Genomic DNA, 26,851 nt, shown 5'->3' on the forward strand with positions numbered 1-26,851 from the left:
TAGATGTAAATTTAATTAAATGCAGTACTTTTCAAAACCTAAACTATAGGGTGATTTTTGTATAAATTATGTCAAAATAAGCTGATTTAAAACATCTAGCCTCTTCTCTTACTGTAAGCCAGATCAATTATTCTGGGAAGCTGCCTGCATGCAATTTTTTTCCAAAACAAGGAAAGATTAATAGGTACTTAGTTTTAAAGATCAAATGTGCCATTATGTGATGTCACTGTTGTGACAGAGATGAAGTGTGATGGTTTGGATCCTAGACTGAGCTCCAGCACAGTCCTTCCAGCGGAGCTCAAACCAGCCGCTGCTGCCAGCACACAGGATGCTGGACTGGGCTCCTGGGTTGGAGCCAGCCCCCACCTCCATCCTTTCTGCTTCTTTTCCTGGTTGTGTGTTTCTACTTCCCACAGGTGCTTCCCTTGGCGAGTTTGAGGCAGTTCACTGCTCTGCATGTAGAATACCTGGTCCTATTTAGGTGTCCCTCTGCACCTTTGTAGGCAGGCTCCTTGCCTGATACAGGTGTTTGGGTTAGTTCAACCAACATGTCTCCCTCCAGAGGACTTCAGGTAATGAACAGTCAAACCACCTTTCCTTGAAGTGTTACTCTTGTATTATCTCCCATTGGAAATGGCAGAACATCTAGAAATCCCAGGCAAGTGGTGGCTCCATCCATGCTCTACATCATCTGTGCAGCCAGATAAACATACCTGAACATGTTGCATTTGCTGTGTGTTGTGAATACATCTGTGTCTTGCATTAGAGTTGCTCTGCATCCAAACTTGAGTGGTTCTGCACATGTAGACATGTCTGGTGCATTGTGGTTCTTCAGTCCTCATGGTAGGATGTATCAACCAACCCTCAGCTCTCAGTCACTGCACCTTGGTCTCCCTTCTACTGAAGTTATTTTTCATTTTTTATTATATTTACTTATTAATTTATTTAGTCATTGATTATTTTAATCTATAGAATGTGTTAGTACTTTGTGTGTCATCTTACCTTAAAAGATTTTGTTATATCTTACAAATCACACATCTGTAACAAAAAAAGTCAGACTTCTGGGACACCTGGTGCTGGAATAGAGATTAACTAAATTAGTGGTAGCAGTTATTTCAGAAAGAATAATCTCTATGTCCCCTGCTATCTATAGAGCTGTCAAGTTACAGTTTGTTTTGTGGAGTGATGTCTATTTATCCATCAGAATATTAATGCTGGGCAGCAGGGACAGCAGGGAAGTCCATCACGAGAAGTATTTCTGACTTCCAGTTTTAGGGGACAGGTGCATTACAGAAGCAATTTTTGAATCTAGTTAAAACAGGTGACAACCTGTAGTTAGCTCTCTTTCTTTTAAAAGGAGAAATACAAGAAATTAGTGTCATGCCAAATTCAGCGCGTTCCAGCTGAATGCTAATTGTGACAGTTGTCTGTGGCTTTGTAACAGGGGTGGTTTTGTTTAGCTGTAAACATCACGGTCATGCGGGGTCAAATACTTAGCCTCAGTGACTGTGTGTAAACGGGCTTGCAAGCCGGCTATGTCAAAGCAGAGTGTGTTTATTTGAGTAAATTTCTTTCTTTGAGTTTGTGTCCGAGTGAGCAGATGACAAATCCCACTGGAGAGCAAGCCAAAGGCTTGAGTGTGGAAAAACATGGAAGTGCCTCTCTGTATGTCTGCCTTTCAGCATGGAAAGGTGCTTCTCCACCCTTTGCTGTTGTTGTGCATTATTTTTGGTGGTAGTGGCCCCAAACTTTCTGGACTATGGCCATGGCAAGCATTGGGACAGCTCTGGTCTGTAGTGGCTAATTCTGGCTCTCAGCTCACTTCACAACTCAAAAGACATTTTTTTTGCTTTTTCCCCCTGCATCTTAATTTTCTGCTTTCTTTTTTTTCAGCTCCTTCTTAATGACATGTTAAGATTTAGCCTCCTTTTTATCCCAAGTTCTTTAATTCATAGTAATATTTTCTGTGACTTGCTGTTGTAAAAATGAGGGCTTTAGAGGACCTTACAAACTCGTGTTATCTATTTCTCTACCTCAGGGGAAAAACTACTCTTTTTAGGCAAACTCTGGCAGATGTCTGTCTCACTTGTTTTTAAGAACCTACAATGATGCAGATTGCGTGACCTCTCTGGGTGATCAGCCTAGTGCCTTGCTTTTTTAATAGTGTTCCTAAGATCCCTCCTGTTGCAGTTTAAGTCAGATTCCTTCACCAAAATGTCTCTGAAAACCCAATCCAGAGCAAACCGTGTAGCCAGTTCAAAAGCTAGTCCGCTCAGCTCTCTCGTCCATACTTTTACTTTCAGTGTCTGAACTTAATTTCTTGACCTGTAGGGCATTTGCAAATCAGCTCATCAGGCATTTGCAAATCAGTTAATTTTAGTTCTGTCTCATTATGTGGCCCACAGAGGTAGGATTGCCTCATTTGCATCAGTTGAAACCTAAATTTGCTGCTGTGCTCTTGCCCTGCTACAGCTGCAACCTCCCTTGCCCTTGGACAGTCTCTTCCCTGAAAGCATGGGCAGAGTATGAAAAGCTTGATCATGTAGAAAGAGGCCAAACTACGTTGCCCTTATCCTTATTGTCACTGAACAGAGGCCCCCTCTTCATTTCAGTTCCCCTTTGGAGACACTGCTGCAGCATTTAATCTCTTCCTGGGCTGGTCTGAGCCAGCAACTTGAGTTGTCCCTCTGCCTGTCTTGGTGTCTCCTCTCTTGAATTAGGAGGATCCCTGCTTCCTCCTGCTGATTTGCCTGTTATTATATATGGAAGTTGCTTTTTGTTTGTGACTGGGTAAAGTGGCAGTTTTCTCTTATTGTACCATATTTTTAAAGATCTCTGCTTAAGTACAGCTTTTTAAACTTTTTTCCTTGCTGCATCAGTTTAATTCTATGAAGCAATCTGCGATTTTGTTTGTGAAGGATACCATAGGTAAAAAATTTGCCTTGTAACTTGGATAGCTTCATAGCAAATAAGTTGGCATTGCACGTTTTCTGACTTGCAGGTACAAGCTTGGACCCAGGGAGCGTAGCCAAGAGGGGCTGGAAGGCAAAGCTGTGATGACATGTTCAGTATCCAGGTGGAGGGCCAAGAGGGCAGCTGCGCGGCGCTGGGTTGCATTCCAATGTGCTGATCCGTGGAACAGCGTTGGCACACTCTTTGGAAGCTGCTGCTTGCTCTCCTGGCTGTAGGGAAGGGGCTGAGGTGGTGGCAGGGAAGGAAGGGGTGAGTCTTTGCAGAATATTTTTGTATGATTGTGGCCTATTCTGAGCAGGCTGGACATTTGGAGTCTTGGCATTTCTTTGCAGTGTTGCTGTGTACCGTGCTGCCTCTGGTAGCTCAAAAGTTAATTATTCCAGAGTGGGTTGTTGAGATTTTTTTTTTCCTCCTTGATTCTTGAACTTCTTAATTAAGTTGTAGGGAAGTTATATTTTCTCACTACTTGGGGGCTTAATGGGTTGGAGGCTTTGGAAACAGTTTTAACAATTTCACATTTTATATGCTCTAATGAATTTCCCAGGATTTTGGAAGGGTTGTACCCAACTTTAGTGTTGTAATTTCCAGAGTTTTATTTATGCTAAAATAAGTTAGTGGTGGATTAAGAGGCACAAAGAGCCAGCAGATTATAAATGAACTAATGAAGACATCGTTTCTTTTGGATAAAGAATATGACTCACAGTTGTGATTTGTACTGAAGTACTGCAGACCATGAGTTTCACCAGGACCACAAGCTGTCAATGGGGTTCCTCTTCCCTCCCCTGTTATTTCAAACCTGTGTTTGATTTCAGGTGCAGAAAAGAGAGGGTTTGCAAGGACCAGAAACAACTCTGAATCTGCAAGAACTCCCCAGAACTTCGATAGGAAGAGGCAGCTCTCTGAATCGCAGACAGAAACAATGAACAATTCAGACAGCAGAATAAATCCTAGACAACTGGGAACTCCCAGAGGTATTAAAGCAGAGTGTGTACAGGCTTCAGGAACAAGCTGCCTTGAAGCTTGTGCTCAGCACTGTCAAAAGATGGGCTGGGATGAATGCTCTTAACTCTAAAATGAGCTGTAAAAGACTATTGGTTATTTGTAAAATATGATTATTCCAGGCTTTTTGGTGCTCTGAAATTGGGCACCAGTATTTCTACGCAAACTGTTCTCAGAAGTTCAGCTCTGAATACAAAGCCTCTGTACAGGTGCTGTTAACACACATAGACAAGTTTGGTGGGCAAGATAACACTTATGAATTTTTGTTTGCAGGAGGATCCTATGCTGCTGTCCCAACATCAGGTGATAGAAAGAATCGAAATAAACCCACTCGAGGGAGGAAGAAGAGTATATTTGAAGCCTACATGTCAAAAGAAGATGTTTCAGCAGGACTGAAAAGGGGAGAGCTAATTCAGGTGCCTGGAACATACAATGTCCATGCTTTTCTGATAAATCTGTGGAAATCACAGGCAGTTGTTGGAAATCAAAGTCAATTGGTTGCATAACAGGGAATTGATGTAGCACTTGTAGATGTTAGAGGAAGATTTTTTCCCTTTCTTAGAAGGTTGTAGAAGTGGAATGAAATCTTTTACATTCAGCTGAAGTATAGTTTTTGGTTTGATTGCATGTTCTGTAAAATTCCTGATCCACACTTGTGAGGAATTGCAGAGTTCTGATTGGATGGTCTGCTAGCCATGATAGTCATTATTGTGGAGCCACTTGCTTTTACAAATGATGCTCAAAAACAAAGCAGGTGCTGGTAACCTCTGTCTTTGTCAATGTAAGTAAAAATGAATGTCCTTAGCAGGGTACTTCTTGCTAAAATTCCTCACAAAGATGTTCATTAGTCCTCAGCAATGAGGTGCAGATGCCTCTGCTTCCAGATCTACTCTTCTTTTTTCAATCTAAGAACTCTTCCCAGAAATCTCCCTCCCACAAAAAAATGGGAGAGTGATGGTGCAGGTAATGCTGTGGTCCCTGGGGTCTCATAAGGCTGTGCCTACTAGGGTACTGCAGTAACTTGTTATAAATTTTGATGCAGCTGGTTAAATTAATATCAAATGGCCAGGCAGTGGTACTGGACCCTTGATTTGCTTGCATAATTTTCTTTGTATTCCCCTAAGGTCATAGGGGTGACGCAGCCACTGATGACAGTGTATGGTTTACTGAAGTAAGGCACACATAGTAGATGGAGCTGAAGAGCCCATCAAGATACAGAAAATCATATGCGTGTGGTTATTTGCCTTGAACAGCTAGCAATAAGCATGTTCTCATTTTACAGATTCTAAAGATCAAAGATTGGACTTTGTGCTTCCATTTGGAGCTGCAAAATTGCAGCCATAATTAGGCAGCAATTCTTCTCTGAATATCTGTCTAGTGGGGGTGGACCTGCAGTTTGTGTGGGTAGCTGGATCTTAGAAGGAGTTTTGCATAAAGGCAGGCAGGGCTGAGGTTCACTGAGGAGTAGGAGAAGATGATAACATCCTAGAACCACTCTTGTAGTACAGTCCTCAACATGGCGCAGTGTTCTTCAGGATAAACCTGGCGTCCCAGTGAGGTCAGAGTGGCTGAGGAAAAAGGGCAGGTGGAAGTCAGTGAGGGCATGACAGACACACTGAGACACCATTTACCCAAACATGCACTGGTGCATTGCCATTTTATTAGTGTTGTAACACTGATGGGGTTGTGATATTTGCTTTCATCAATACATTGAAGTTGCAACTGGCATCACCTCACTTTTTGTCTGATTTCTTGTTTTAATTGTGTAGTAATTTGTGTATAATAATATAATGGCGTAATTTCTGAAGGTGTGGTGAGGATTCCACATATAAGATTGCCTGATTCTGTCCTGAAGACCAATCCGATCAGCTCTTAGCTTTCAGAAAAATTACTATGTGGCCTATCACTGCTGATGTTCAGAGTGGTCCACTGGGCTACCCAGACCTTAGGCCGGTGCCTTTTTAAAGACTGTCATAGACATCCACAATGGAAAGCAAATGGTGAGGGAAGAAATGGGGGCCTCAAGCTGTGACTTCCCCCCCATGGCTGCAGTGGCATATGACAGCGACTAAAGCTTCTGCCTTACCTTCAGGAGTGTTTTTGGCACCCATTTTTGTTAATGCAGCCTGATATTATTAAGTGCAATGTGTGTAGACTGCCTATGAGGTCAAGTGCAGCTGCAGATGAGGCACATCAGACTATGACTACTACCTGAGAATCCCACTGAAATGCTGAGTCCCAGAGGACCTGTGATTGCATGCTTTCTGGCAAAAGAATCCCTAATTCTTGTAAATGCGTAATGTCTACTCCAGGTCATGTGCTGCATAACTGGAAGAGTCATATGTACTTTCTTAGGCTGTATTGTTTTCCTTTTATCCAGTTCTGCATCTCAGGGAAACAGTTGAGGCTGTAGAAGCTGGGTTTAATAATTTAGGGATGAGTGTCAGATTATGGGCATCCCAGCCTATTCTTTCATCTTCATCTTGAAGCTCATCTTCATCTTTGCTCATTCATACTTATGATCTCATCAAGACCATTCATCATTGCAGTCTCAACCAGGATAGGTGAGATCCTGAAAGCAACTTTAGTGAATGGACAAATATTCAGCACTGTTTTGTACAATGGTAAGAGATATAGTGAACATACACCTGTTGTGTTAATCCCCAAAAGCAGGGCACTGGCCTGGCACAGCAACCTGCAAAAAATGCTTCACAAGAGCCTGTGGAAGAGAACAAAAACCTATTGGTCTGAATCTGATGGTTCTAAGCAAACTTGAGTGCTAGCCAGACAGCAGCATGACTCTCTGAGCAGGAGCAATCCCCTGGAGCATCCTTGGAAACACTGGATCTGCATCTATTTATGTGAGAACTTGAAAGATCTGTTAGAGAGAAAAGACCCTACCATGAACTCTGAGGATGTTGCTGGACCCTGGCAATGCAGCTACGCAAAAAAATGATCCTGAAAGCCCAACCCACAGAAACTACTGGCAGATGTGGAGATTGCTCAGATAAAACACGAGTGCCGTGAAGATTAAGCAGTCTTAGATCAGGAAGAACAAAACTGTTATCTTTATGGATGCTGATGTCTGTCAATAATATTAGTCTTAATGGCTTCCGGTATTGTATCTGACATAACTCAGTTTTTGATAAGTAGCACGGAGAAGTGTGCCCTGTGGGATTCCTTACTTTCATTTAATCATGCGACGTGTGCGGAAGTGTCCTTCCACAAGAAGGGGGATCTGCGCTCAGCCATTTAAGAGTGCATAGACTTCCTGCTTTCCTGCCCATAAAACTGTCTGCAATGAGCAAACACCAAGCGTATCGGGTTGGTTGGAAGCACATCAGCTGGTCTGAAGGCAAACAAGATTGAATAACTTCTGTGTAGTTACGTAAGCGGATGGTGTTGGCTATACGCAACAGATAGAGTCAGGTCATGTGTTAAGGAACATTGACCCAAAGGACCATAATCATCCTGTGAAGCACCAGCCAGAAACTCATGTCTGCTCCATGCCTTCAGCATCTCCCAGACCCTCCCTGCAGGGCTGCTGGGGTCAGGCAGAGCGAGAGTGCGCAGCATACAGGGGTGCAGAGCCTGCTTTGCCATTAAGAGGGTGTTCGGCTTTTGAAAGCTCTTCTTTTGTGGATATGAAGCTGGGTTTTCCCTGCTTTTCAAGGATCATTTTTTCGAAGGTGGCCTTGGTAGCAAGCAGATACTTGAACCCTGACCTTTTTTGGTGTCTTGTACATACAAATGAATATAGGCATATGTGTTATGATGGCTGTTAAAAACTGCTTGATTTGAGATGCTTGAACTTTAGTCTGAGTACTGCTTGCCCTGGTTCTAACAGAACAACCTGAGAAATCATGATCGTTTTGTATCTTGCTGGGGAAGCTCAATAAGGTTAGAAACTTTTTTGGCAAGTATGTGTGAAGCTGACTTGAATCATCAGAAAGTGTTTTAGAAACCTTCTTGCAAACCTTTCTCTTCCCTTTCAAAACAAAGGCCCTATGGACATAAAACCACTGATAAATATAGAAGCTATTATTTGCAAGCTATTGTAAAATAATACAACAGTAGTGTGACATCATGAGACACTGCAGCCAGATCCTCACCCCTTAATACACATATGAGAACAGTTGTTCATTGCAGATGGGGAGAGTGACTAGTTCCAGATATGATATCACAGCGTGAAATGTACAACATTGTAAATACGATTTTCATAGGCACAGATAATAGGGCCCATCTGCTTTCTAAGATAAATTTTGGGAGTTCCTTGCTTAAAGGAAAGAGATGAAGTATTTTAATGCTACTTGACGTAAGAATTCTAATGCTGATCATAATTAGGTAGTGCATCTTAAAATGTAGAGATTGACAGCTGTCCCAAACTATTCAAAGGGATTCTGCAGAGTAACACAGGATATCCCCTCATCTGCTTTGTGCTGGTGTGTAGATGCTGGTATGGGAATTGTTTGACTTGTTGTCAAGCAGAGCATTTTTTCATTTTTCTCCATAGCAGCTTCTATTACTGACACCCTATTGGTTTTGAAGGCTGATTCTGGGAAATAAGAGGGAAAAAATTACCATTGAGACTTTTCCATCAGTGGGTACCAGTGCTAATAGAGGCTGATCACAGTGAGTTAGCTCTCACTGTGCCTAAGCATAAAGTATCCCCAGGGTTGCTCCTAGTGGGTTGTCTTTGTTTTTGTGTTGCTTTTGTCCTGGGTGGTGCCTGCCGTGTGGCACGTGTGCTCGTTAATACTAGTTACATAAGGCAAAAAATAAGACATCACAGCAAAGTATTCAAATAATGCCTAAAGAATATAGAATACATGGTGCTGGTATTTCCAAACTTAAGCAAATAAAAACAATGGAAAACCTTCATAAAGCAGCAAAACTTTCACATGTAATCAGCTTTATTTTCCTATTGTCTGAGTGTTTCCCAGAATACATTAAAAAATTATATGCTGCAGTAAATTTTTAAGGAAGTAGTTCCTGAGAGAGATTCCTATGATTGCTGAACACAAGTGCAAACAGATGGAGTGTGTTCGTATAGCAAATTGGCCAACGTTATTTCAGATACACAAGTGGGGAAAGTTTTGAAGTTTCAGCCCAAAGCAGAAGCCTGGAGGCAGATACCTAGTTGTATTTCCATAAGAATCAAATTAAGAATCAAATGCTGTTAGTTTCAACTGCAGTCACCAGAGTCACGATTCCCAGGAGCCTCTTGGGATGGGAACAGTGCTGTTGTGTAGCCTATAAGTCCTTGGTTGGCTCTCCCTTTCTCTAGGATGGACCTGAGTGCAAACAGCAAAACTGGTTGGTTTTCTTTGGAGGGCCGATATGAATTTGTTGCAGGTGAATTGGGCTTTGAGCTGGCAGATGACAAACCAGAAACAGATAGACTATGGAGTTTCAAATGTATTTAGGATAGTTTGACTTTAAACATTTAAACAGAATTTAATCCTGTAGACTTTGAATGATTGTTTTTGGAAAATCCTTTTGATTCTTCTTTGGAAATGTTCTTTATCACAGCGTTACTGCTACTGTCTGTTTGCAGGAACAGCCTAAGCAACCAGAGCCCCATAAGGCTGATACCTGCTGCCGTGCAAGCTCAGCAGGTCAGCTTTTCCTCTTTCCTCCTGTCCTCCAAAATAAACAAAACCGACATTCTGCTTTTCCAAAACAGAGCAAAACAAGTTGTTTCTATTGTCTGTTTGTTAACGAAGGTGGTGGATGCTCAGCAGAAGATGTGTGAAGGGGACAGTAGGGCTTAGATCCTCAGTTCACCCAGTAGCAGCAACAACTAATGATTCAACATCTCTTTGATGACAGACTGCAGTAGATCAGCTTAAGCCTATCATGAAACTTCCTTTTGGCTTGAAAATGCTCGGATGCTAAGTTGTCAAGACTTGAAATGTATAGTTGAAATTTAGATGTATCTCTCATGTTTCACAGTAGATGTATTACCCACAGCTCTCTAGTTTAACTGATGTTATATAAAATTAATAAGATTCAGGCATAATCTTTCTCCTTCTTCTCTCTTTTTTTTTTTAAGGGACCCTTGAGAATAAATCCTAAGAAGTACCATGAAGCCTTCATTCCATCTCCGGTAAGTGTAATTTTATAATGCTTTAAAGTTCATAAGCAAAGGTGTCTTAAGATAGGAGTTATGCTGTGCATGAAAGGTCACTCAGAGGTGAATGAGTTGGAATAAATGAACATGATCTGGATTTTCTTTTAAATCAAATATTCCCAAACAAATCCTGCTTTTTCATACCTCAAAGAACTACTTACTTAGCTTGTGCTGAAATTGGGGATACTGCTGGGTCCCACAGAAGCCAGCTGAAGTCAGGTTTGAGGACCACCAGATAGTGTAATCGGAAACCCTTGGTTTATGGCTGCAGGGGTTTTATAGATTTTCCACTGATTTAAGTTAATCTTCCCTAAACAAATACGTTCTCCGTTTTCGATCTGCTGCATGAGCTAATTTGAAAAGTCATTCCAGAATAATATGCGTGATTCCTTTTCATGTGCCCGCTTTTGTGCGAACTGTATCTTTGTTGGATTGGGATGTGCTGCTGTCACATGGGACTGGCTTGCGCTTCTCCTATCTTCTTCCCTTCTTTTCCATCAAAATAAGGACTCCTGCAATTTCAGGAACTTCCAGTAGGGAAGGTGACCTCACAGTTGGCACAGCCAAGACTTTTTATCTGGAACCGGCTTGGTCAAAATGTTACCATCAATGAGAGAGAGTTTCATATTGAAATGTTTTGTTGGTGTGGGGGAGAGAAGGCAGAGCTGGCCCTGAGGCAGTGAAACACTGACTCTGTTGTCCCTGCTACTGACAGAGCAATTGTTTTGGTGCTGCGATTGAAAGCCTTGAAATTTGTGGCATTGTCAGTTCACATTGTCGATTTGGGATAATGTTTTGGAGCCTGATTTGTAGAGAAGGCTGGCATTACAGGGGTGGAGGAAGGTCACGGTGGACAAAGTAAATTAAGATTAACTAGAGGAAGAAGTACAGAGCAGCTCTCTGGTACATCAGTAGAGCAGCACTGTGTGTGGAAATGAAAGGAACTGTGATCCTTCCTTTACAGGTGTCCTTGTAGGTGTGGCAAGTGTAAGCTGTTAAACATATTGTCTGAAATTACAAAATGCAGTGAGAAATCCAGCTACTCACAAAAGTTTAATTGGATGTGAAGCTTTACTCCTAATCACACCTCTTGCATTGTGCAGTTGATTGCTGGCTGTTCTGCATGCAGGAATATATGTTAGGGAGGGTTGGCTGAGGTTGTTCTCTCTCCTATCTTTCTACTTTTCTGCCCTTTGTGGAGCTGAATGCCAGAACCAGCCTTGTCCCTGATAAGAAGCAGAATCAACACCTGGATGCAGATCACTGGCTGGTCTGGACACAGTCCTCACTTTAAGACAGATGCTTTAGGAGGTTTATCCTTCGTATAACATTATTTGCCATAATGGAGGGTTTGCAGCCTTCGTGTTCTGCAGGACATCCCATTGTTGCCAGATGCTGCAAGAGCTGCAGCTGTGAAAAATCACCCTTTCTCTCCTGCTGTTGACTAGGGCACTATATACCCCTTTCTCTTCAGCTCTGACTTGGCTGTGGCTTTATGGAGTTCAAATGCAGCAGCTGTTTACCTTCTAACGCCAGAAGTCCCAGGGTGTTTCTTGCTACAGATGTGCTTGTGTGCTTGCTCATTGTTGCATGAAGAGTTGAGGGGACGGCCCAGGGCCTTTCTCTTGAAAGTCACCCAGAGAATGGACCCAAGCATTTAAATCTCTGCCTTGCATCTCGTGTATTCCTTGCTCACAATAGTGTGGTTTGAAATGACGGCATTGTCAATGTGAAGAATGATACTGCTGAGCACAAGTGATGGAGGGACTGTGGCTGTGCTGTGCTTGTGGAAGACACTTCCAGCGCAGATGAAAGCACTGCAGATCTCGCTCTTGACAGAGGGGGATAGAGGGCACTGCCAGTGATGTTCACAAGTGGCCGCGGAGCAGTAAAAATGCCATGCTCCCTGGAGGGGCTGCAGAAGTCCTGAAGTATTGCAGCCAATACAGTATATCCACTCCGGGGCCAGCTGAGACTTTGCAAGTGATTGTGTTCTGTTGTGATTTGGTGCCATTTTAATTGCATTAGTAATCTGAAGTGCCAGCTGTGCAGAGTAGGGGGTGCTGAAGGAAAAAGTGGGATGCACAAGTGTTCTTGGAAGGGCATAAGTTTGCTCAGCAATCATGGAGCTCAAGATAGAGAAATGTTTCTGTCTGGAGGGAAAACTAAAAGTGACAGCAATGTCCTAATTACAGCTTTGTTGTAGGCATTGAAATTAAATGCCGTAAAATAAGTGTGCATACGCGTATATGAATGTGTGTGTATATATATAGGGGAGATATGTGTGGGATAAGAGTGACTGGCTGCAATTCAAGACAAGACTCTTGCAGAGTATGGAGATGCAGCTTTAACTAGGTGGTGTGACACATCAGGCACCTTTACAGCGGGTGGGGGAGAGGGTCTGCCTTGCGTTTTCTTGGACACAGGATAGAAGGAAAAAAGTGTAGAACAAACAAATTATCATGAATGCCAGCCTGTGTCCTGCAGGGCAGAGCAGCTACAGGTACAATTAAAAAACCCCAGGCATTTTCCTTAAAAAATTACTTTGAACTTTTCTTTTTGTAAATGTGGTGGATTTAGGTAAAGAGTTGGGGCAGAAGGGAGAGGGTGGGGAGAAACAAGGAATAAGACCATGTGTGAAAAATCTGGCGTTTTGAGAAGAAGAGTTTCCAATTTGAATTATGTTGGTCCAAGAGGCTTTGCAATTTTTCTGCATCTTGTCATGGGAGGCAGCTTTCACACAGCTGTTGAGCTGCTGCTGCTTTTCTTTCTAAGAGTAATTTGGTCTCTTGGAGGATGGCCTTAGTTTCACATGATGGCAGGGTTCTGACATTTGTTTTGGTATCTAAGTAGAGTAAGATATTTATGCGATATTAGGGCTTCATGTTTTCAGGTTATAAAAAGTTTTTCTTGGAGGCTGAGCACACTGGTAGTTCTGATTGGATTTACTCAAGCATATTAGGCTCAGGAGCGTGTATCTGAGAAGCAACTGGGGTTATGATTAAGATTTTAGTTCTCGTGAGGCTGGTTTTTTTCATTGAAAGACAATGAAGTACTAATCTAAAGAAACTCATGCTCTTTTTTTGTACCTCAAAACTATGCAAAGATAACTCTTGCTAGAAAAACTGTGTTGACTGCTTGTGTTGATACTAAATGCTCACATTGTTTGACATGTTCATGGCACCGTAAACAGGCACATGGAATTTTTCATATTCTGAATTATGGGGAAACAGAAATGAAAGCAGGAAGAGCACTATCAATAATTAGCCAAAGGAAAAAGAAAAAACCAAAAACCAAAGCTGGTGATCCTTTAAAAACTAAAACCTTTGTGTTGGTATCTTCAGGAAATGTCATCTTTATTCACCTCATGAAGAAAATCTTCCAAACTAGATCTAGAATAGCCAAACACCAAACATGTCTGAGGTGGTGGATAATCATAGTGCATATAGTTAATAGGGGCTCTTGTGCAAGGACGTTAACCCAGAGTATCGAGAGGTGCCCTAACATGTCTGTTACAATAAAAGATCTTCTGGCTTGCAGTTGGCATCTGAAGTCATAATTTTTCGGAATCTCTTCTAACATTAGTTGTGCCAAATGCAGAATATATGGTGTTAACTCATTTAAGAAAAGAGAGACTGCACCCCCAGCCACTCTCTAGGCCACCTTCACAGACTGACATGCTGATCCCAGAGCTGCATGTCCCTGCTTTCCCATCTCACCAGGAGAGCAGCAGGCAGCTCTGCATGGCGCACTTTGCAGAAACTGTCTTGTAAACATGTTCTGAACAATAACTTTGCTTGAGTTGGGAACTTAATGTGTGAAGCGCTGTGACTGCAAAAAACCCTCTACCCATTCCCAAGAGTAACTGTAGAGGAACTTGCAAACAAGTTCCTCTTGTTTGCAAGAAGAGCTTGCAAACAATATATCTTGAGGGCTTGGCTCTGTCTTGAATAAGTAGTGTGGAACTACTGTGCTGGCACATACATACAAAGGAGGTTATTTGCTGAAAGATATTGCATGTTGAAGGGCATATGGTGAATCCATTTGATTTCTGTGCACAACTGCAGGATGTTTGTCTCACCAGGGCGTGTGTCTTTTTTGATGACAGTGTTTTAAACCTCATAAGAACTGTAATTTAATATGTTTTGGTCTGGCATTTATTTTTCTTCCTCCTTGACTAGGATGGGACTCGCGATATCTTTATTGATGGAGTAGTTGCTCGCAACAGAGCCCTGAATGGTGACATCGTGGTAGTGAAACTGCTTCCCAAGGAGCAATGGAAGGTCAGTTCAGTATGTTTTTCTGTGGTTTGACAAAAAGAGCTTATTACTGTTTTCTTCACTAAACTTAGGGCCTGAGACAGAGAATAGAGAATTTCCTACAAATCAGATTAGCTGAATTGCAGTTTATGCTGTTGGAGATTAAAGCACTTTTTCCATTACAATATTTGGAAGAAGTGATACCTCCAGTGTTGAAACCTCACTCTTTGCATGGAATGGCCTTCCTTATTACTGTGTGGAGAAATCTGATGGCAAGGCTGGTTCAAAGCATTGTTGTTAGAGGTGGCTTGATATATGTTATTTAGCTGTCTTCATGCTATGGCATTGGATAGCTCTGAGTAGGTGTTGGCTGTTGCTCATGTGTTTGACAAGTGCTGTTCACAAAGCTTCAGTAATTATTAACTCTCTGATTTGTGGGTCCTCAATCCATGGAAAGCTTATCTTGTCACAGCTCCAGATTTTGTGGTAATACCCTACTTTACATGAATCAAGAATGTATGAAATGATTGGAGCAATGCAAATGTGGGACAATCAGTTTTTCATTTTCGCGTCTGAGAATTTCACTAAGATCACTCTCTCTGGGTTTTTTTGACTTTCACTGATCAAGCTCAAAGTCCTTTCAAATATCTGGATAATTTTATCTTGTTTGCAGGTTTATCTTTTAACACCAGTATGGAAGGAAAGTTGTTATTCCTTTTCTCTAGCTGCTGGGAGATAGAAGCTACAGTTAGCAATTTTAACATGGGTTTTCACACGTAAGCATTACAGAACTGCCACAAATTGTTTTCCAAACATGGTTTTTGAACTCTTCTTGAGAATTTAAAGACTGTCGTATATCTTTTGGACAACAGTAATAGTGAGGGTGATTCCAGCAGGGTGGGGACTGCTCTGAACTACTTTGGCCCAGTGGTTTTTACTCATTCAGGCTACCTTCTCTGCCTGTCTTTGTTTGAAGTTATGTGTTTTCAGGCTTGCAAATTTAAGGTCTTCAGTCTGGTCATTTGCTGAACCTTCTGCCTTCTCTGTTTAAATCTAATAGCAAGGGAAATCATGGTTTGAAACATTAGGACTTGTCTCCTCGTTTCAAGTATGCATAAAATGAGTAAATGACCTAAGTATTTATTGACACATGTAAATACAAAACTACCTTATGCAAAATGCAACCATAAGTGTGATCTAAGATATTACAGGTATATCCATATACAAATATAGGAAAGAGGTCTGCTGCTATCTATGTAACCTCTGACAACCAACTTTGACGGTAAAAAAAAAAAATTCCTTTGATAGCTGTTCAGGAGCCCAAATCAGGGTTCACTAAAGCTGTGATGATTACTATATGTTTCGATCACCAAATCCATATATGTAAATTATCTTTTGTATTGGCCCGTTTCATATAGTTGGAAAAAAGGAATCGTTTGGGTGCTTAGATCCTTTGCCAGGACCTGCCAGCACAACAGCTTCTTTGTGGGCTTGATAGAGGTTGCCTGAGCTGGAAGCTTTGTCTGCAGTTTTCCATTTATATCTGGCTCTAAACAAAGATAACGCCCCTCTCTCTCTCTCTCTCATATATCCTCATACCTTCGTATGTTCAACAGTTATATGCTTTTATGAATATGAAAGGAGGGGTTCAGAATATTGTCCTGTCTTGGGCAAATGCTGGAATAAACAGAACTGGTGGAGAAGTGGTGTCTGACTGCAAGGAGGCAATTCAGAAGACTTCAGTGTTTTGTGGTATGATTACGATTCTTCTGTGGTGAATTTAACCTTGCCAAATGAAGTAGCTGGAACATGCCAGTCATGTTTTTCAGCCACACAGGTGCTGCCCTATGTAGTCTCATTTTTTGTTTCTTGCCATCAGCAACTTAATCAGCGATGACATCCCTTTTCCCCTGCTCCCTGAATCTCTTGCTATGTGCTCGTGTTTGTATTAGCTCGTTGGGAAAAGCGCCACAAAGTTGCACTGAAAGATACTGCCTTCTGCCAAGTAATTCACACTGATTAATGATAAAGTGTTGCAAACTGGTTTAGGTTTTTCCATTTGTTTAGTCTCATGCTGCTGCAAAGCTGCCACATAGGTGTCTTGAGGGTTTTCTCCTTCCCATTGGGCCTTTGGAACAAGCTGAACATCTTCAATTATTTCCTTGAAAAAATGTAAATCAGATGTATGGTATAACTGATGCTCTCAGAGGAGACTTTACAGGCTCTGTACATATTGGTTTGTTACGATTGAGATGTGTGTGCTGATCATTTTTATGGTTCACTGTTCCCAACCCATTAGTCTGTGCTCCACTGAGAACTGAGCTGGGTTTTTTGCTGGTAAAAGTGTCTTGTACAAGATAAGGTTGCTGTTATAGCAGTGTGGCAGGTCTGTGCCTTCCAAGCACCTTGGATGGCCTCTGGATGCTCTGGGGGAAGATCTTCCCACTGCTAGTGCAGGTGATTCCTGCTGTGGACCTCTTCATGCAAAGTCACAGTGTAATGACGCATCCCAGTAATGGAAGGACTTGACTTAGCTGGAACCTCGGTTCAATTTATGTGTGTAAATGGAAGGGAGAGGGAAAACCTGTGACTGGTAAAACTATAGATTTTGGATAGGGAAATCTGTGTGTTAGCTTGAAGAGCTGAGGGAGTTATGACCAGCCCTTTATCCAATGAGTCGATCTTTGTAGGTCAAGTGCCTGTGAGAGAAAAACACCAGCTGGAGAGTAATTTCTCCAGGGATATAATGTGTTCTGCTGAGCCTGTAATGGTGATACCTTACACACAGGTATAAATGCAACAGTGAAATGTAAAGGGATGGTGAAACACTCTAGATATGTGTTTACACTTTATGTAATACCTTCTTGAGACGGACAGCGATATTTTCTTCCTCCAGCCCTCTGCTTCCTGTCTTAGTGGTGGGAAATTCATCAGGCTTGAATTTCTCAGCATCATGTCTTTCCCAGCATGTACATCAAGTGCTTGGATGAGCTACCATGGTCCTCCCTGTGCTTATTCTGTCTAGTCTTAAAGCTCTGTTTGTTCATACATCCTCTAGGAGAGCTGCTTGCTGTTCCGCAATGATCAGTTTGTTGGTTCATATTTCTGTGCTTACTATTATTTCTGACCAAGAGCCAGCAATTTCAGTGTGGCACCACTGGCTTGAGAGAGAGACATTTCGTCCCCAAAATTTGTTATCTTGTGCTCTTGAAGAAGTTGGCCATCGGCTTCGTGCCAGGGTTGAGCAGTGTGTGCTGCAGTGACCGCATTTGGGGGCTGTATTTCAGAAGTTCCTCTCCTGTCCTCTTGTGTTACATCTTGGGAATATTGAGGTGCTATGGTAACTTTCAAATATTTAGCTTTTGCGAAGTAAGGTATTTGACTTAGACTGTTTTTCCAGGTACTTAACCTACTCTTAGCAAATGAAGTCAGAGTATCATTGCAGTTAGTTGGACTGCGCCCTTCTTACTTCAAGCTGTAGGGCTTCCCTGAATCTGTGTCTTTATCTTCTGGAGGAACATCACAATAAAAGATAGCCAGTGACAGCGGATTTACCTTAGTCCTTGTCAATTATTCTGATAAAAAAGAAAAAAGGTGCTTTATTTCTTGACTGATTTTCACTACTTTAACTTCCACCCGTGGGTTCTTATTATGTTTTATGGACTTGTGCTTACATCAATTTCAGGAGTTTCAATTATATAGCGGCATAATTACTGAAAGGCAAAAAAATGTTGATATGATGGTTACAGTAATATTTCTCAGGCTCATCAAGGAGGGAAGCAGCATGTCAGTATAAAGGATAAACCTAACCCATCTTTCCTCATAGCCTCTTTTTGCTCTTTACTGTCTGCTTAATTGCTAGACAGAATTAGTTTAATTTCAGATATCTGTTTTGGTTTTTCTTGCAAGATGTAATTTCTTTGGTGGAAGGAAATAGCATAATAAGTCATTTGATATCACTTGGGGCTTGAATTCCTGGCCCAATCTCTGGTGCTTTTAGAGTAGTAGTTTATAACGTGGAATGTTTTTCATGACAACCGTCTCATGCATTGCATGCTATGGCTGAAATTTTAGAGTCTTCATCTGAAAACAGTACCCAGATGAGGACTTTTCACTGTTCAAACTGCCTGAAAGGAATTTTGGGGTCTACCCCCCTATTGCTTGCTACAATACGCCGGAGAGAGCTCCAGTTCTGCACCTGCTTGCAGCAGTGGTATACTAAAACAATAACAACATATACTATAGCTGTACATAAAATAATGACAGATGAACCTGCCAGTTTCTCAGAAATCAGTGCCTGCAAGTGGTATCTTTTGTTGTTGTTGTTTCAGGAATCATTTCCTCCTCAGCTTAAAGTGCTCCATTTTGCACTGTTTTTAGCTTGTTCTTTTGATCTTGTCAGAAGGTCTCAAAGGCCAAGGATGTGCTGGATATCTACATCTACAAGGATGTAGAACTGTTCATTTACATACAGTGTGTGTTGCTGGATAATAGGATAACTTGTCTAGCATTTTAGTCGTGAAGTGTCTGAAAGTGATAGAAATAGTAATTCTTTATAGCTCATGGAAGCACATGTTCTGTTCAACACCAAGATGCCAGATACAATACAGTGCAGCAGGAGATCTTAGCACTGCCTCTTCTAGAACCATATATCAGAGAGAGATATTTAAACACTTTCTGTACAGAAGACATAAACTACAATTCACTTTTTGCAGCTGTGACTGTTGTTGGCATTATTATGATCAAACGCAGAGAAGGAACAATTTGATTCAAGCAGGTGTCACAGATATCACCATGTATAGTCTGAACAGAGCTATGTATCCTGGCAAGTCACTGCCTTCAACTGTTGGTGAAAAGCTATGAACCATTAGTTGTCCAGAGGGGAGGGTAGCTTCAGATTTACCCTGGTGAATAATGATTCATTTCAACCAAATTCTTCTGAGAGTCAGTTGCTTCTCAAAATCTCCCAGCTAATGTAAGGATAACAGTAACTCAGGAGGAGATGGGGTTCTTAGAGGGTTATCACAGCAATACTGTTTGAGTCTAACAATCAAGAATGTTGTTTGGAAACGTTACATTCATAATAATAAAAAAAAAGTTCTGGAGAAGTCGTTATTGAAATAGTAAGTGTTCTGGCAGGCTAAAAATGTTCAAGTGTAATTCATGATATCCAGGAGTAAAGTGGGAAGCCTAAGAAGCCGGCTAGGAAGATGTCCAGAAAAGCAGAGCTCTAGCGAATCTGAAAGGTTGATGGATGCAGTAGGGAGGAAGGGTAGTTGGGGTTATTTGTTTTGCTGTATGCTTTATAGTGAGGACTGTAAGTCGGTGGTCACACACGTGCACACGCATACCCCTCCCCATCTCAGCAAATCCCCAAACCACAAATTGGTGGAATCCGGAGAAGCTCCATGCTTACTTTCTGATTGTGCCATTCTCTGCATGGCCACATGTTGATCCACACTGCTGGGCCTGATGTACCATTGCTGTGAGCTGGCATGGCACTTTCCAGGCTTTGCTTAGCTCCAAACTGGCTGGGTATGGAATCACAATACAGTAGATTGATAGCAAAAAAGCTGTGAAAATAGGAAGTGCTTCTCACCAGGGCGCATGTGGCATCAAATCTGCTCTTCTTGCAGATGATGTTTTCTCATTTTGTTAATCAAATATCACTTGAAGAAATCAACCAATGTCTTAACACAGCGAGTTTTAATAGCAAGACCTGTCATGCTTTTTACAGTATATATAGTGATAAAGTTACTATAATGATTTGGGTTGCGTGAGATTGCTGTGACCCTGTGCTGCGTCCGTGCCTCCTCTGGATGTGTAAAACGAGGACACAGCAATACCAGCTTTTTGGATGTTGCAAGCAATCTTACCTTCCTGAGAAGGGCTGTTCCTGTCAATACCTGCCTCCCTCTCTCTGATGGGAAAGCCAGAACCAGGATACCATATAATAAAATCACAAGAAAGGTACAGATTTTTTGAACTATCTAATGTCCTTTTTATTCTTCCCTCTTACATGCTGGGTAAGAGTGATATTAAAAGGCAAATAGTTCGTTTAGTTAGGTAGGAAGGCAAACTTCTTTTAATTGACTGCCTGCGCAGTCCTACCAGTGCAGAATTACATTGCAGATGTGGTTTGGCTGTACAGATGAGGAATAAGATAAAAACTTTACCCTTAGGTGACCAGTCAAGCATTAAATAATCATTCATCTCACACGTGGTCAGTTGTTACATCCCCAGTGGCATAATGGCAGATAAGACCCTTGTGATGGGGGTGACTTCAGGCTGTGTGAGATATCACTAAATTTTAGCCTGCGTTGCTAGAAGAGCTTCATCTTGGATGGAAGGAAGTGTTCATGGGGGCATCTGATGTTACTTCAGAAGAGGAGTCAAGCCAACATTTAATACCTGATCTCTGTTCTTGCTCACTTTTTTTTTTTCTTGGTCACATGAATATAATCTAGTACAGCAAATTGTTTCCTTTAACAACTAACTTTTCATCAAGTGATTGTTTTAAACTCTGTTCTTCCAAGTCTTCTGTAAATATGCACACATCACAGTAGATTATTCTTAATCCAATCTCTTATGTAACCACTATCATTTTGAACTTTTCTTAGTTCTTGGTTGCTGTGGAATTAGTATTTCTTAGAACTGTTTGATTTTTGCCAGTTTGGAGACTTGTTTGATGATATCACATGAGTATTTGGAGCCCGCACCTTATAAGAGAGTGTCAGGATACCTGTTGTTGTGATGGGATTGGTTTTTGGAATGTCACGCACATTAAACTCACTTAACTTTTTATAAACGCTTTCCTGAAAGACTGTCCAGATTTTCAATAGCCTGGGTTTCTTTCAGATGCACGTAATTAGGAATAAGTTTAAATAAAGTGTACTGATGATAAAAATCCCATCTGGCCTAGAATTTGTACGTTGAATGTTATACTCTGGGGTTTTTTTTAAGGAGATTGAACCCTAATTTAGCTTGATAGCTGGAGAAACAAAGAGCTGCTATGACACTAAAAAGCTGTTAATCTTTAAAGTCTCCAGGTGAGGTGGTTTTGGATCATATCCTAAGTTCTTGAAGAAAAGGAAAAGTGCTACATATCTATTTGCATGTTTGTTCTTGTTATCAGCTGGCAGAGAAACAACAATTGGCTGCAATATTTATATGTGGTCAAAGCTACTAAGGTTGGCTCATTAACTCTTTTCCCTTATTTCCTTAGCTCATGTTTATTTTTCTTAAAGCCATAAATCAGAGGGACAAGGAATCTAAAATAGAGGCAATTTATGTAAATGAAGAATTGCAGCAGCTGGAGGAGTGACAGGGATTTTTCTACAATAGGTTCTTTGGGGTAAGATGTGGGACATCATTTATTACCGCGTGGTTCTTGGAGGTAAGGAAGATATTTGTCATCAGGGATGGGATGCCTTAAATTTGTTGTTGGCACAAGGTAGTTTGTAACTATCTAAGATAAAGGTGTCTGAAGTCTAATAGTTAGGTTTTGAATCAGCATGCCGCTAACTTCAAAGGGCCAGGATGGTTGTGCCTTGTCCCAGACACTGTTCCTGTGTCGTCTTCTGGACGAGGCAAAGTGTAGCCAGGCTGAGGAGATCTCCTGGCCTCCCACTCCCTCCTGTCCTGGCTTTGTGACATTATTTGCTCTGAGGGGATTCCCTTCCCTCAAATTTCTGAAGCTGATGTCCTAACTGCTAGGCACATCACCAGAACTGCAAATGAGTCTCGTTTTGGTGCACTATCGTGCAGTGGAAGGTGGCCAGTGGTTTATATGGATCAATAGCAGTTTTCTTAACACTGCTAACATAGGAAGTCTTACTTGCTTGCTACTTGGTATTATTCTTCAGCCAGTAAACATACAAATCAATGGCCTGGAACGTGTAACTGTGGCAGCATCTCTTTCTGCAAGGTCTTGAAGATCTGCAAGTGATGCTTTGAATCAACAGAGTTTTACATTTAAGAGGTGCTACTCAAAACACTGAAAAATAAATTAAAATTCCTTCTGATTATCTTTTCCAACAAATTCCTCACTGCTTCAGTAGTTGTGTACTTGAGATAATTTCTCAGCATGTGCTTACTGATAAGACAACTGGTGTGGCTTTTTGAAAGTCCCAGATTCTATTTGCACTTTCCAGTTTTTGTCCCAACCTTAACTACCTTTAGAAGAAGTGTTGATAATGACTATAGAAAAGTACTGCAGGACAGACTGCTGATCTACTAACTCTGCTGAAAAAGGCAGTCACTTTTATGTTTCTTTGATTTCTCATAGCAATAACTGTTTCATGAAAGTAGGTCTGTCTATGTCTCTTAGGAGCTTTTTAGGTTTCCAGTATGCTAATGATTCATCCATCTTCAGCTGTAGCTTCTCCTGGGGTTGAAGCATTTCTTTGTTTTTAGCTTTGTCTAAATTATTTTAAAATAGAGAACAGTGCCAAAACACATACTTCTAATTGAGCAGCTTTGGAAGTGTGAAAATGAAGACTTGGCATGATCTAATTAGCACTTGTGTATTTTGGTTGCAAAAAGTGACTGGAGAATTCCCCAGACATTGTTCTCTGTTCTGTCTGAAAAAAAATCCTGCATAAAGGATCCTGCTTAGCTCTTGATGGTGCTTGGAAGTCCCAACTGTAATGCTTTTGCTAATCTGGATGTGTTCAGCCTGGAGAATAGAAGACTGAGGGGGGATCTCATCAATACTTATAAGTATCTGAAGGGTAGGTATCAAGAGGATGGGACCAGACTCTTTTCAGTGGTGCCCAATGACAGGACAAGGGGCAATGGGCACAAGTTGGAGCACAGGAAGTTCCACCTGAACTTTTTTTCTGTGAGGGTGCCAGAGCAGTGGAAGAGGCTGCCCAGGGACGGTGTGGAGTCTCCTTCCCTGGAGACATTCAAAACCCGCCTGGATGCGTTCCTGTGCCCCATGCTCTAGGTGTCCCTGCTCAAGCAGGGGAGTTGGACAAGATGATCTCGAGAGGTCCCTTCCAACCCCTACCATTCTGTGATTCTGTGATTAGCTAGCTGCCAGGATATCCTTCTGTTTTTGTTCTCTTTGCTTTTTGCTTGTTTGTTGGAATGAGTGTTGGCCACATTTGTTTGTAAGCTCTATAGAAATTGGCACCTCTTTTCCTGTGGTGTCTTTAAATCTGATGTGGCATAGTGCTTGCCAGGTTGCCGCTGTCTGAGGAAAGTCCTAACAAGCTGTGTTAAGTGGGAGGGTTACCTCAGCAGCTTCTCTTTCTTCCTGACCTAATGACTGTTCAGAGAGTGGGGTGGGGAGTTCTGGTAAAAGCCTTTAGTACAGTAGCCCAGTAACTCACCTCTATGCCCTCTTCAATTTTTTTTGTTTTTTTTCATGTGAAGTGAATTTCCTCCAGGGTTTTATCATCCCTTTTGATGTCAGATTGCCTGACTTTTTTTATTTTCTGTGCAGACCAGGTCTGCAGCTGTAGCCCCTTGTAGTAACTGCAACTGCTGTGATAGTCTGGCCTAGGTTTGGACTTGTAGCTCTTCTCCCTTTTGTGCAAGGATATGAGCTTGTCCAGTGACAAGCACCTTCTCTAAATGGTCCCATCCACCACAAATCTGGGAAAAGCCCAGCTGTGTCTGACAATGCTGCGGGACCTGCACCCTGCACAGCCTGATTGCTTTGGGAACGGCTCACTGCCTGTTCCAGCACAGTCTCTTTCTGACCAAGTACCGTCCCCTGACTTTTAGGCTCACACTTTTGGCAAAGCAGCCTGGCAGCTTTGGAGGTTTGTGAATGCCATTATGTTCAGCCATTGTATTGCAGTTGTCCCTTAAATGTATAATTGGCTCGCTGGTGTTAGAGAGACAGTGTATGGCCTCCCTGCTAATTTCTTTCAGTATCTCATATCGGAGCAGTACGCAGAAAGAACGTACCAGGAGTCATTCTGGTGACTGTACCCAGCTCCATCACCCAGCTGGCAGCAGAGTTGCTACCTCTCATACTGAAGAGCTGTACAGCATCACCACTATTGATGCCCCTGGGTGAAAATAAATGGCTCCTCTGGCTCTAGTTTATTTTTCTGGCTGAGCAGGGGGTCTAAAGCCATGTGCAAGTTCTGTGTTGGCAAGGCATCTGGTGCTTGAGCTCACCTCTTCGGGTCTGCGTTGTACCATGTAGACATACCCAAGGTTAATGGATGGCCACTAGTTTAATCTGGTTGAGTTCAGAAGCTATGCATCATGCATAGTCAGAGCAATGTTCTGACAGCATGTCCTTACTTTATATACTCTTCCTGGTTTTTCCCCCATATTCCTGAAGCTTTCTCTAAAACTGTTTATTCTTTTTTTCTTCTCTACACAGTTACTGAACTGTGGATGTAATATGTTTATCAGCTCAGATTTGCATCTTGGAAACTTAATTTGCCTTTTTATGTAATGCTTTATCACTAAAGCACGGTAATGTTTCCTGGCAGGATATGCATTGTTAAGATTCGTTTGGGGGGTGGGGGGGAAGAAGCGGATGGCTCCCCTCTTGTAAGGTTCAAAAGTTTGCAAAGCAAAAAAGGAAAATATTCTTCATGATACCTGACATAATTTTAGTCCCACCATCCTACTTTCCCATGGGGTGACTCCTATCAGTGGCTAAGATATAATGGAGCCCAAAGACTAGGTGTGGTGGCAGCCATCACTGTCAAGTAAAGGAAGGGCTGGGAGGGGAAGGCTGGCCTTGTCAGGGCAGTGTCTCCATCTGTACAGTAATTTCCTATGAGCTGACTGAGACCTTGGGCAGACTTTTTGTTAACAAAACCACTCTCACATGTCAAAATTGATTTTTATTTTTCCCCTCTGTTGTCTTTTTGTCACTGAAGGAGTCAGCATTAGCCGGTGGTCAGTTATTCATCTGCCGCCCTCCTGTGCCAGCAAAGCCACTTAAGCACGTTAACAACACTGGTTTCTTAGGGATGAGTGGCACATCAGTGCAGCAGCCAACTTCAGTGTCATGGGAATGGTCCTGGGGTCTGAGGCTTGTCTTTGAGTTGCTATGATGATAAATAAACTGTTAGACTGTGCTTCAGAGCTCCAGTTCCCAAGCACTGATTTCTGTTAAGTGCTTTCTGAATGAAAGAAAAAAAAAAAAAAAAATCTGCAGTTAAACTAATCTCCTCTAACAATGTATAATGCATTCTGAGGACCAATGCTTGAGGGAAGGGTGTTGCGCACAAAATGACAGACAACAAAATATACATAACTCTGTGCAGGGCTTTTGTGGTATTAGGAAATAGAGCTCCCAATACTTGCCTATCACCTGCTCTGATTAAACACTGTGGTTTCACCAGCTAAGGGTCGATTACTTCAGAAAGTGCTAGGTATTTGTCAAATACTCTTCCTTGCATATTTCTTCCTGGATATTTTGTCCTCATTGACTTGCCTCAACACCTCTGCTGCTCAGCAGCCTGGGCACGTTCCCTCCTACCCCTCCTCGTGGCCTGAATGCCATGCCCTGCACCTTGCCTCAGCCTTAACTTCCTCTGTAACAGTAGCTGGTTGCATAGGTTGATCCATGCCACTTGGGTGAGGTGAGGGACCAGGATGAGAGCAAATTCTTGCCTCTAATGAGCAGCTCTATGCCCTTGTGTCTATTAAAGAAAATATCTTCCCCTTTGCAGATGTGCGGAGGTGTATAGCACAGTTCCTATATCCTGGCTAGCAAGAAACCCAAGGAAATGCTCTTTGTTTGAGCTGCATTGACTAATTTTAGTGTAAAGTGTTTTTCCAGTTGAGTCCATGGCTGGATGGTACTGTACATTATAGGATTATGATATAAAAAAGTGATGAAAAACATGAACATTGAATTTTAAATTTGCCACAGGTGCTGCTTTATTAGTTGCTGCCACCTTTTAAAATTTTTCAAGTCTCATTATTTCCCAGGGTTAGCCAGAACAGTATCATAATAAATATCTTCCGGCCTGCATTGCATCCTCTCACCTCTGAAATGAAAAATAACGCAGCCTTAGCAAAACCTCTGCTCTTTCCCAAGGTATACCAGGGAAGCTTACTTTATTTTTTACCAGATATACATAACCTTTTCTTCACAATAAAAATAAAGCCCCCCCCATTATCTTTGATACGTTGTTGTGAAAAAATTTTACCCAAATCCTGTAAGATTTTTCTAGCATGATCTTCCTGATAGTCTCACTGTTCAGAAATAAACACAGAATAGATGAGTGAGTTTAGAACAGAAAAGACCAGTTCATGTGGCTTTGATAAATGACAGTGAGCACAGTCGAGGGTGATTTTTTTAATTTTCACTGAAGAAGGTTTAAATCTTGCCTTAATACATTACCGGATATTTATACTTGTGTAAATGCTATAGGTAAAGTTGAGGTTAGTCAACCTTTCTGAGTTACAAGCTTTGAGAATTGAAGGTAAATCTGCAATAAAACTTGTTCTGGGCAGAAAACTGACTTTAGAGGTTTGTTTTGAATTCGGTGTTTTACAG

The 26,851-nt window shown here is 41.7% G+C and overlaps 1 protein-coding gene across 4 annotated transcripts in view; it reads left to right on the forward strand.

Annotated features, from left to right (window-relative positions):
• DIS3L2 (DIS3 like 3'-5' exoribonuclease 2) overlaps window positions 1-26,851 on the forward strand; it is a 196,921-nt gene that overhangs the window by 15,189 nt on the left and 154,881 nt on the right. For 2 of the 4 annotated variants that reach the window (XM_075099086.1, XM_075099089.1), the window contains 4 exons: window positions 3,786-3,944; window positions 4,246-4,388; window positions 10,028-10,081; window positions 14,287-14,388. In XM_075099086.1, coding sequence (XP_074955187.1) covers window positions 3,786-3,944; window positions 4,246-4,388; window positions 10,028-10,081; window positions 14,287-14,388 — 458 coding nt within the window. Of the gene's footprint in view, window positions 1-3,001; window positions 3,223-3,785; window positions 3,945-4,245; window positions 4,389-10,027; window positions 10,082-14,286; window positions 14,389-26,851 lie in introns of all 4 variants that reach the window. The other 2 variants (XM_075099088.1, XM_075099087.1) reach the window with 2 other exon arrangements.

This window comes from Phalacrocorax aristotelis, chromosome 7, assembly GCF_949628215.1.
Source record: "Phalacrocorax aristotelis chromosome 7, bGulAri2.1, whole genome shotgun sequence".
NCBI lineage: Eukaryota > Metazoa > Chordata > Aves > Suliformes > Phalacrocoracidae > Phalacrocorax > Phalacrocorax aristotelis.